The 12,180-nt window shown below is 47.2% G+C and overlaps 1 protein-coding gene across 5 annotated transcripts in view; it reads right to left on the reverse strand.

The window, feature by feature from the left end:
• PHKA2 (phosphorylase kinase regulatory subunit alpha 2) overlaps window positions 1-12,180 on the reverse strand; it is a 95,635-nt gene that overhangs the window by 12,495 nt on the left and 70,960 nt on the right. For all 5 annotated transcript variants that reach the window (XR_004058324.1, XM_030933791.1, XM_010363806.2 and 2 more), the window contains 7 exons: window positions 7,074-7,162; window positions 5,016-5,149; window positions 4,112-4,268; window positions 2,470-2,549; window positions 2,185-2,263; window positions 1,944-2,073; window positions 1,207-1,308 (listed from right to left, as the gene is read on the reverse strand). Coding sequence is in view for 4 of the 5 variants with exons in the window: in XM_030933791.1 (XP_030789651.1) it covers window positions 1,207-1,308; window positions 1,944-2,073; window positions 2,185-2,263; window positions 2,470-2,549; window positions 4,112-4,268; window positions 5,016-5,149; window positions 7,074-7,162 (771 nt within the window). In the remaining variant the exon portion in view is untranslated. The remainder of the gene's footprint in view (window positions 1-1,206; window positions 1,309-1,943; window positions 2,074-2,184; window positions 2,264-2,469; window positions 2,550-4,111; window positions 4,269-5,015; window positions 5,150-7,073; window positions 7,163-12,180) is intronic.

Below are 12,180 nucleotides of genomic sequence, written 5' to 3' on the forward strand. Positions count from 1 at the left end.
AATACTGTAATGATGAGCAGAACACATTAAATATTTATCTCATACATTACCATTTCAAGGACTCTGCCTTGGAAAGAACTGGAAATTACTTTTGCAAAAGCATTTTGAGTATCCCTCCTTCAGGAAAGGAGAAAAACCACCAAAACACATCTGATTGCACGATGCCGTCTTTGTTTGCGGCCGGCACATGCTCAGGAAACATACAAAGTACCCAATGTCCTTCTTATTAAATAAAAGGAATGATAGCCCACAGTGCATTTCTTTGGCTTGATGAAATAAATTCACCAACGTGCCTGCAAATCATTTAGCTTTTTTATGAGGAGGAGAAATGATAATTGCTTCAATTATAATTAGGGAACATTTGAGAACAAGAATCACGCCAGGACTTGGGTGATTATGTTTCCCAGCACTGCAAGCAGGGTTCCGGTTCAGATAAAAACAGAGTGAGCGAGGCAGGACAAAGCAAAATAAGTGAGCTCGAGCACGCTGTGAGGTCACAGAGGGGTCTCCTCCCCGCGCTGTGGAGGGTGACGTGAGGCCGGGTTGAGAATGTTTTTACCCAAAGGCCAGGATGCTCAGGTGGTGTGAAAGGACAGCCCTTTCATCCTGGCACTCGGGGTCCCCCACTTTTTTTTTTTTTTTTTTGAGACGGAGTCTTGCTCTGTCGCCCAGGCTGGAGTGCAGTGGCGCAATCTCAGCTCACTGCAACCTCCGCCTGACGGGTTGAAGTGATTCTCCTGCCTCAGCCTCCTGGGTACCTGGGATTACAGGGGTGCGCCACCACACCTACTTTTTTTGTATTTTTAGTAGAGATGGGGTTTCACCACGTTGGTCAGGCTGGTCTCGAACTCCTGACCTCATGATCTGCCCACCTCGGCCTCCCAAAATGCTGGGATTACAGGCGTGAGCCACCATGCCTGGCCAACACTTTTGCATAAGTGATGGTACCAGGCGCTCACGGCTACAGGAGGCGGTATATCACACCCACATGCTGTGCCAACCTGGGCAAGAAAAGCTCACCCAGCACACTGCGAGTGAGTCCCAAAGCCCCCAAAGCAGGAAGCTTGAGCCTAGGACTCTGTCCATCTTCTTCAGGTAGGAGCCTTCCCTTCCCACATTCGCTATGCCCCACAGCGCTGGTTCTAATGTCTGCTGCATGTAAAGGAGGCAGCTCCCTGAAGACACTAACAGGAGCATGGGACTTACCACTTCTTTCAACGCCGAACTCTTTCCCACTTAGAATATGGTGCAGGAGATTTTTCATATCGAAAGGGCTGAGGTTCATTAAACTTTCAGAAGCCTCTTCTCCTAAAAACAAATATCTTGTAAGTGTCCCAGACACAGGGCTGGTGGCGGGTAAAGGTAGGGTCAGGTGGACCTGGGTGGGGAGGGAGGTGACAGCAGATACCATGGCAGGTCCCCCTGTTCAGGAGAACCTCACTATTGCTTTGGGGCTGAAATGCACTGTTTCGTGGGGATTCTAAATGCTGCTGTTTAAATCATGAATCTGCTTAATTCTCAGACACATGATTTTTCATAATGTTTGATCCCCAACGTTGGATGTCTCATGATGGATTTTTATATTCAAATTGGTAGGGTTTCTCCCCGTGAAGATGTTATAAAATAGGGGTGACATCTCATAGCAAGGGCATCCAGGAAGGAGCTTAGATGTCAGGTACGGGGCGGAAGATTCCACATCGCCTTTGAGGCTGTAATGGTAAACATCACCAGAGCCCCATTCTCCCTGACTTATGAACTTCAGCTCTGTGCCACATGGAAGGGAGTTCCATCTAAATGAGAGAAGCTGGTAAAGCCTGAGCTTGCCACAGGCTTGGATGCTGAGTTCGAGATAACCTAAGTAGGGCTTCCCCTGAGAGTGGAGGCTGTGGCCTGGTGGCTGGGGTGGGGTGCGGCGGGAGCTGCAGGTGCTGCGGGAATCTCACCTGAGCAGTTCAGGCTCCGCGCCAGCTCCGTGGCCATCACCTGAATGATCAGTCCAATCCGGAGTCTCAGCATTTCCACAAAGAGGCTGGGCTGCGCCCTGACATACATGGCCAGGTAAACCACAATCTCCTGAGGCAGACACACACGGAGATAGGGTTTCAGAGACAGGGTGAGTGGCTGAAGGATCCCCTCCACTCTGAGGAAGGCTGTGGCCCAGCCCCTCCCACACCAGCCCCAGACCTGCGTGAGGACGGCGATGCTGATATCCTGCCCGCTGGCCTCATAGATGAGTTTTGTGAGCTCCTCCGGGGGAAGGGGCCTAGGAAGGACCATTGTGTCACAAACATGATGAGGTATCTTGAGACAGTGCCTCCTCACCCTCCACGGAACACCCTTATTTTCTGTGCTAGATGCATCCATGTGACAGAGTGTCTTTAAAAAGCCCCTCTTCCGAACATTGGGAAGTGCTGACGTTTTCCCCATGGCTCCCCTGCAAACCTGAGGTCCTCAAGGCTGACAACTTACGCAGAGATGATCTTCTCCCGGGGCTCGGGCGGCAGGCCTACGGTGAGCTGCTTCTGGTGCGACAGCAGGTCCGTGCAGGCCTTCGCAGTTAGGAGGAAGGGTGAGAGGCAGAGCGCAAAAGAGATTGGCAAAGACGATGGGGGGTGGGGAGAAGACACTGCCAATCAGATCGTACATTTACCTTAACTTTATGACCCATGTTGCCCTTGATTTGAAAAATTCATACCTAGACCCCAGACTAAGCAACTCAGGCAGGGCTGGGTGTCTGTGGTCTCTGTCTCCAATGTGTGCCCCCAGGCCTGGCTCTGCAGGGCCTGTCAGTGGGCATTTAATGCCCATCCACTGTAGCAAACACAATGGACTCCCTGCTATCGAATGAGACAGGAATAAGTCCGAAGATACCGATGTTAAGAGGTAATAACCATATTCAATTCCTAAATTACCCGTTTCCCCATTATTCACATCTAATAAATGCCATCATCTTACCATCACGACACTGAACTCGAGTGTCTTAGAAAGCGGCTCTGGGCCGGGCGCGGTGGCTCAAGCCTGTAATCCCAGCACTTTGGGAGGCCGAGACGGGCGGATCACGAGGTCAGGAGATCCAAGACCATCCTGGCTAACACAGTGAAACCCCGTCTCTACTAAAAAATACAAAAAAACTAGCCAGGGGAGGTGGCGGGTGCCTGTAGTCCCAGCTACTCGGGAGGCTGAGGCAGGAGAATGGCGTGAACCCGGGAGGCGGAGCTTGCAGTGAGCTGAGATCCGGCCACTGCACTCCAGCCTGGGCGACAGAGCGAGACTCCCTCTCAGAAAAAAAAAAAAAAAAAGAAAGCAGCTCTGGATTTTGCCTGGCCTTGGGGTTATAAATATTAATGATCACTGTACTGTGGATGTGTGAAAAAAAGAGCTCTAAGAGGCTGCTAGGCCACAGAGCACCTTTTTTTTTTTTTTTTTTTTTTTTTGAGAGGGAGTCTCGCTCTGTCGCCCAAACTGGAGTGCAGTGGCCGGATCTCAGCTCACTGCAAGCTCCGCCTCCCGGGTTCACGCCAGTCTCCTGCCTCAGCCTCCCGAGTAGCTGGGACTACAAGCACCCGCCACCTCACCTGGCTAGTTTTTTGTATTTTTTAGTAGAGACGGGGTTTCACCATGTTAGCCAGGATGGTCTCCATCTCCTGACCTCGTGATCCGCCCGTCTCGGCCTCCCAAAGTGCTGGGATTACAGGCTTGAGCCACCGCGCCCAGCCAGTTTTTTGTATTTTTTAGTAGAGACGGGGTTTCACCGGGTTAGCCAGGATGGTCTCGATCTCCTGACCTTGTGATCAGCCCGTCTCAGCCTCCCAAAGTGCTGGGATTACAGGCTTGAGCCACCGCGCCCGGCCGCTACACAGAGCACTTTCATTTGATTTCCTGGCGAGCCTTTTTGCGTAGCTAAGAAAGAACAAAACCAATCCACTTGCATTTTCTTCCCTCTGCTCGCCTTCCCGGAGCAGCGGGCAGGTAGGAGAGAAGGGCCCACTCCACTTGTGGGTTAAAGAATGGGACTCCTTCGCAAGTAAGAGGTACAACTGGGAGACTGGAAGTGGAAGAAGGGGAGACAAGCTAGTGAGCACACATGTGCAGCCGGCACAGTCACACTGACCTCAGCCAGGACCTCCACTTTCTTCCTGAGCAGGCCTGAGATGTAGCGAATCAGACCCCACTCCTGGTTCAAGCCGGCTTTCCCATAGAGCTCGCTGAGAAGGTTTTGAACGGTGACCCTGTGCTGTCCAGAGAGATTTGTGTCCCAGCTGGGACCCCTGCCAAGAGGTAGAAAAACCCAGAAATATGGTCCAGAATGTTTAAAGACTGGGAAAGGAATAGATCACTGTGCATTTTGCAAAGCGCTTGGGCTCTCCCAGTGCCTGTGAGTCTCACTTGAGAGGGTTACGTCCCACCAAAGGTCCCCTATATCCTTTGAAACAGAAGCCTAACATCAGGACATGGTGGCCTCCTGGCCTCACATAACCTTCTCATCCTGGGGGACCAGCATCAGTATGCAGAGAAGGGGATGGAAGTCTCATTCCTGGTGATCCTGGGTAACTGGGGTGAATATAATCATGACCTGGGCTGGCTAGAAGGCCAAGAATACTAGGGAAAAAATTAAGGAGAACTGAGAAAGCTTAGCTAGTAAAGACCATAAACTTACTGCTACGACTTGGATGTCTGTTTTCCCCCTATTCCTATGTTGAAATCTTAACCCCCACAATGATGACATTAGGAGGTGGGGACTTTGGGAGGTCCTCAGGTCATGGGGCAGAGCCCTCCTAAAGGAGGTGAGTGCCCTTATAAAAACGACGCCAGAGAGCTCACTCCCCGCTTCCACCATGTGAGGATGCAATGAGAAGACGCCATCTATGAAAACAGCAGGCCTTCCCAGACATCAAATCGGCCTTGAGTTTGAATTTCCCAGCCTCCGGAACTGTGAGAAATACATTTCTGCTGTTCCTAAGCTAACCTGTTCATGGTGTTTTGTTATAACTGCCTGAAAGGACTAAGACACTTACTTTATGACATAAAGAATGTACAGAATGTCTGCTTGGTCCTGTAGGTTCGAACAATCTTTTAGCTGCTCAACCAGCTTCTCACAGTCCACGTCACCATGGTCATCTCTGGGCCACTGGAAGTCACTTTCAGGAACCTGGTCATACAAGAGCCCAAAAGCAGGGAGATGGGCTAGGCATGGAACTTTCGGAAGATCAAGAAGTGAAACACCATCCTGGTCTTGGAACTCTATTGCTGTGCTGTGCTCCAGTTTTCAATGACCTTTTTATTTATAGACTTTTACTATTTTTGATCAGTGAATCACTGTGCTGGTCAACATTTGCAAAAGACTGGACTGAATAGGTTAAAATATATGTGAGTTTTATTTATGGAAGTTCACAGACAAGCAGAACTAACCTCTGGTGTTAGGAATCATGACAGCAGTTATCTCTGGACCAGAAAAGGAGAAAGAGATGGGAGGGGGGCACAGAAGGTAGTCACTGATCCAGGTATACTGGCTCAGTGATCATTCATTGAGCTGAAGGTGTGAAGGATGTGCTATCTCCAAATATGCCAGATTGGTATATTGTCTGTTTTGAGTTGAAAACATTGGAAAAATTGTAGTTTCAGAAAGGGGTAGCTGACTTGTCTCTTTCTGCAGGCAGCAAGCCATAAAGACGCCTCTGGGAGGGGTACACTCCTAGGGCGCGAAAAGAGCCCATATCATCAGAGCCCAGGAACTGGAGGCAGCAATGGACCTGTAGAAATACACTTACCCAAGGAACCCTTATCTTCCACTAGTTTTACACGCCCCCTATATATCTCCTAGTAACTGCCTCTAGCCAGATTTTCCTTGTCCTGTCCTAGCTTCTCAAATGTATCACTCTTTGTTTAAAAAGTAGGAGAGCATCTTGCTTTGACCACTTCTTCAGACTTTACTCTCTTGTGAAGATCCCCATGTACCCAGAAAGCTAATCACCTTTGTATGCTTTTTCTTTTTAATCTGCCTGGTGTCAAGCGGCTTCTAGACGGAGCCGAAAAGCCCTCACAAGAGCTAAGGAGGGGTTGGAGGTGACCTCTCGCTCCTCTATTCCTGCTTTCTGCACCATGCTGCATATATGGTATAGTTATTTGGAAGCAAAACAAACACAAAATGGATGTTTTAAACAACCTAAAATTGAAATCAGGGTAAAATCTTCTCCAACAGGGACTGAGTCTATTTGTGTGGGGTAGAATCAGGGAAGAGTCCTGGATAAAATAACAAATTGTGGGAATTAATGGAACAGCCTGAGATTTTATTCTCCTGAGGAATCTAATTTTAAAAATTTTTTTATGCCCATCTTTTCCCTACAGTATCCTAAGGAATCTTTCACTGTTTTTTCTTACATTAAGAGCATTAGGAGTCAGACACAGTGGCTTGCGCCTGTAATCCCAGCACTTTGGGAGGCTAAGGTGAGAGGATCGCTTGAGCCCAGGAATTCCAGACCAGTCTGGGCAACATGGTAAAACCCTGTCTCTACAAAAAATACAAAAATTAGCCGGGCATGGTGGCGCATGCTGGTAGTCCCAACTATTTGGGAGGCTGAGGTGGGAGGATCGCCTGAGCCTGGAGGTTGAGGCTGCAGTGAGCTGTGATCACACCACTGCACTCCAGCCTGGGTGACAGAGCAAGACCCTGTCTAAGAAAAATTTAAAACGGCCATTAGGAACAGAGTCCTGCTCCCTATTCCACAAGCAGTCCCACCTTGGCCGGCTAAACAGTTAGGCGGGGCTAGGTAGTGAGCTATTTCCTCTAGTGGCTACATAGACTCTGATGAGTAGGTAGCAAGGTAGTAGCCTTTTTTTCTACAGGCAAAATATAAAGGTTTGTATCACATTCAGTGTACATATTGATACAAGTCAGATTCCAGACAATGAAGTGATTGGGTTCGCATCCAAGCCCAGAGCTTCTAAACCAAAAGGTCCCGGATATCGAGAAATATGCTGTTTCTTTTGAGTTTAGCCATTTGAAAGAGTTTGGTGACTAATCCTGCATTGTAGAACACCATACTTTTAAAAAAAAGCTGTTCCATATACTTTACCTTTTCTACGAGTGGCTGAGGAGAATCAACAAGATTCAGTGATTTACGGTGGGCACTTAGAACTTTAGTCGGCAAAGTCATGGGAACAACTGGAAAACAAAAGAATAAAGACAGTTATTCTGAGGAGGAAAAACAAAAAAAATACTCCTTTTTTTTTTTTTTTTTTGAGACAGTCTCACTCTGTCACCCAGGCTGGAGTGCATTGGTGTGATCTCGACTCACTGCAACCTCTGCCTCCCGGGTTCAAGCGATTCTCTTGTCTCAGCCTCCCGAGTAGCTGGGATTACAGGCATGTGCCACCACGCCCAGCTACATTTTTTTTTTTTTTTTTTTTTGAGACGGAGTTTGGCTCTTGTCGCCCAGGCTGGAGTGCAATGGCGAGATCTCGGCTCACTGCAACCTCCACCTCCCAGGTTCAAGTGATTCTCCTGCCTCAGCCTCCCGAGTAGCTGGGATTAGAGGCATGCACCACCACGCCCAGCTAATTTTGTACTTTTAGTAGAGACGGGGTTTCGTCATGTTGGTCAGGCTGATCTCGAACTCCTGACCTCAGGTGATCTGCCTGCCTCAGCCTCCCAAAGTGCTGGGAATACAGGCATGAGCCACTAGGCCTGGCCTAATTTTTGTATTTTAGTAGAGATGGGGTTTCGCTATGTTGGTCAGGCTGGTCTTGAGCTCCTGACCTCAGGTGATCCACCCGTCTTGGTCTCCCAAAGAGTTGGGATTACAGGCGTGAGCCATCGTTCCCGGCCAATACTTCATTTGAGAAGTATGGCGGCTGCTCCTTATCTAACACAAACCAACAGAAGGAAAGATGACGTATTTAGTTTAGCTTCAACAGGAATTTACCATGTAGCTACCTCATGTGCTAAATCTGGGAATAAGAAGTGAGCAGGGCATAGATCTTGCTTTGAGAACTGGATTTCGCTTTTCCCTCCTGGAATTCAGGGAAAATGATATAACATCCCAGGACTGGAAAGAAGCTCAGAAGTGATTTCACCTGACCTCTTTTTCTTTCAGATGAGGAAACTGAGAGACCCAGAGAGGGTAGACCATTTGTCCAAGGTCGCTTCCCATAATCAAGGTGTCTGGGCTTCCAGTCCAGTATGCATTTCATTCTGCCATTGCCGGGCAGTAGGGCTTGTTTTTCAACCACCTCTGGATATTATCATTATCGATATTTATTCATTAAGCCATCTCTGTCTTCCAGGCTATAGCATGTCATCTCAGGAGAACAGGAAGTTTTCAAGGTAATGACAATGCATATTTAAAAGGCATTTATAGACCTCCAGGTTATACTTGTGAATTGAATACACATTGTAATTTTAATTCCTTCCAACCCCCCACTAACATTATAGAAAATATATACAGTCATGCATTGTTTAATGACACGGATACATTCTGAGAAATGTGTTGTTAGGCAATTTCCTCACTGAATGAACAGCACAGAGTGTACTTACAGAAACCTAGATGGTACAGGCTACTATACACCTAGTTTGGATGATAGAGGCTATTGCTCCTAGACTATAAAACTGTACGCATGTTCCTGTACTGAATACTGGAGGTAACTGTAACACAATGGTATTTGTGTGTCTAAACATAGAAAAGGTATGGTAGAAATAGGGTACAGGCCAGGCATGGTGGCTCATGCCTGTAATCCCAGCACTTTGGGAGGCTGAGGTGAGAGGATTTCTTGAGCTCAGGAGTTCAAGACTGGCCTGGGCAACATAGTGAGACCTCATCCCTACTAAAATTAAAACAAACAAACAAACAAAATACAATGGTAGGCCATGCGTGGTGGTTCATGCCTGTAATCCCAGCACTTTGGGAGGCTGAGGCAGGCGGATCACCTGAGGTTGGGAATTTAAGATCAGCCTGACCGACATGGTGAAACCCCATCTCTACTAAAAATACAAAATTAGCTGGGTGTAATAGCACATGCCTGTAATCCCAGCTACTGGGGAGGCTAAGGCAGGAGAATCACTTGAACCCAGGAGGTAGAGGTTATGGTGAGCTGAGATCGTGCCATTGCACTCCAGCCTGGGCAACAAGAACGAAACTCCGTCTCAAAAAACAAAACAAAACAAAACAAAATGAAAACAATGAGCTGGGTGTGGTGGTGCATGCCCATAGTCCCAGCTACTGGGGGGCTGAGGCAGAAGGATCGCTTGAGCTCAGGAGATTGAGGCTGCAGGAAGCCCTGATCATGGCACTACACTTCAGCCTGGGTGACAGAGCAAGAAATATGGTATATAAGATGAAAAATGGTTCACCTCTATAGGGCTCTTGCCATGAACAGAGTTTGCAGGACTGGAAGTTGCTCTGGGTGACTGGGTAAGTGAGTGGTGAGTGAATGTGAAGGCCTAGAACATGACTGGACACTGCTGTAGACTTCATAAATACTCTACACTCACACTGCACTCAATTCATCACACAGTGTTCTTTAATACTAAATAAACTTAGCTTACTGTAACTTTACTTTATAAACCTAAATTTTTAAAAATTTGACTTTTGTAATAACAGCTTAAAACACAGATTGTACAGCTGTACAAAAATCTTTTTTTTTTTTTCTTTTTTTTTTTTGAGACGGAGTCTCACCCTGTCGCCCAGGCTGGAGTGCAGTGGGGCGATCTCGGCTCACCGCAACCTCTGCCTCCCGATTCAAGCAATTCTCCTGCCTCAGCCTCCTGAGTAGCTGGGATTATAGGCGCGCGCCTCCACACCCAGCTAATTTTTGTATTTTTAGTAGAGACGGGGTTTCACCATGTTGGCCAGGTTGGTCTGGAACTCCTTACCTCCTGATCCACTCGCCTCGGCCTCCCGAAGCGCTGGGATTACAGGCATGAGCCACCGTGGCCAGCCCACAAAAATATTTTCTTTATGTCCTTATTCTATAAGCTTTGATCTATTGTTTAATTTTACTTCTTAAACTTTTTTTTAAAAAATGAAAACACAAACACATACATTAGGACTCTACAGGGCCAGGATCATCCATCTCACTGTCTTCCACCTCCACAGCTTGTCCCACTGGAAGGTCTTTAGGCCCAGTAACGTACATGGAACTGTCATCTCCTAAGATAACAATGCTTTCTCCTGTAATCCCTCCTGAAGAACCTGTGTGTGGCTGTTTCACAGCTAACTTTTTTTAACAAGTAAAAGGAGTACACTCTAAAATAATGATAAAAGTATAGTATAGTAAACACGCAAACCAGCAACACACTTATTATCAAGTATTATGTACCATACATAATTGTGTGTGCTAGACTTTTATGCGACTGGCAGTGCAGGAGGTTTGTTGATACCGCCATCGCCACAAACATGGGAGCAGTGCATGGTGCTACAACGTCACTACAGCTACGACGTCACTAGGTGACAGAAAGGTTTCAGCTCCATTATAATTTTAGGGGACCACTGCCATATATATGGTCTGCCACTGACCAAAAGTTATGTGGTGCATGACTGTATATATTTTTTAAAAAAGACAAATCCTTGAGAATGAAGAAAAACAAGAAAGATGACCACAGGAACAGAATTTCACAAGCAGGAAAGCTGATGGATGAAAGATAAGTGATTTAGCTGATACGAGGCAACCAATTCCCAAGTCTGCAGTGGAGAAATCCGAGAGCTGGTCAGTTACACCCAAGGCTCATCAGAAGTCCTTGGGGCCTGCTGCGCCATGTGCTTCTGGAACTGGGGCCTAGGAGTGTCCAAAACAAGGAAGGTTGGGGAGAAGCTATTTGAGAAGCAGTGAGCTCCCTGGACACCTGCTTCAACTACACCCAGCTTGATGAGCACCTCACTCACACTCACTCTGACAGAAGACTGGAGGGTCTCTCAGAAGGGGGTAAAAGAGGAAGGGGCTCGAAGAGAGGGGGTTGCTGATTAGCACATCTGAAGGCCTGGATACATTCCTCAAGGGAATTATAAGTAACTACATAGCTCCAGGCAACCAGATCCTAATCCTTGAAATAGGAAATCCACTAAGAGACTGCAGAGTATCTCTGGGAAATCAAATAACCCTGAGTCAACAAGCCCCACCCATGGGCTTGGAGATTCTCATTCATGACCAGATAAGTGAGGAGGAGCAGGGGCAATGGAAGAAGGACTCTCATGTGGAAGACAGAAACCAAAGCAAACTGGAAAAAGTGACCTGGGTGCATGGAAACCATTCAAAGAGTAAAAAGGGTATATACAAACCAAAACAAAAAGCCCTGCCATTAATATTCTTAGAATAATAAGAAATTGCCAGGCATGGTGGCTCATGCCTATAATCCCAGCATTTTGGGAGGCAAGGTGGGCAGATCGTTTGAGGCCAGGAGTTTGAGACCAGCCTGGGCAACATGGCAAAACCCTGTCTCCACAAAAATAAAAATAAAAATTACCTGGGTGTGGTGGCACGCACCTGTGGTCCCAGCTACTTGGGAGGTTAAGGTAGGGGGATCACTTGGGCCTGGGAGGTGAAGGCTGCAGTAAGCCGTAATTGCACCACTCACTTCAGCCTGGGTGACAGAACAGGACCTTTTCCTTCTCTCTCTCAAAAAAAAAGAAATTATACTGTATTTTTATTATTTTTTTGAGACAGGGTCTCGCTCTGTCACCCAGGCTGGAGTGCAGTGGCATGACCATGGCTCACTGCAGCCTCAACCTTCTGGACTCATGCAATCCTCCCACCTCAGCCTTCCAAGTACCTGGGATCACAGGCATGCAACACCACGCCTGGCTAATTTTATTTTTTTGTAGAGACAGTGTCTTGCTGTGTTGCCCAGGCTGGTCTGGAACTCTTGGGTTCAAGTGATCCGCCTGTCTCGGCTTCTCAACGTACTGGGATTACAGGTGTTAGCCACTGCACCCGGCCAAGAAATTATATTGTAAACGTGAAACAAAAACAGATGCAATTTGGGGAAAAAAGATTTACAATGTGATAGCAAAAGTGGCTCAATTGAGAGGATGGAAGAAAAAGTTGAGACAATGGCTCTCAGGACAGACAGAAAAATGGAAAACAGAGGGGAAAAAAATGATAAAGTCTTCTTCAGGAAATCAACTTTGGAATCACAGAAACACCAGAAAGAACAGAGAAAATGTAGGGAAGGAAATGAGTCAAGAAGCT

The sequence above is a fragment of the Rhinopithecus roxellana genome, chromosome 7 (assembly GCF_007565055.1).
Source record: "Rhinopithecus roxellana isolate Shanxi Qingling chromosome 7, ASM756505v1, whole genome shotgun sequence".
NCBI lineage: Eukaryota > Metazoa > Chordata > Mammalia > Primates > Cercopithecidae > Rhinopithecus > Rhinopithecus roxellana.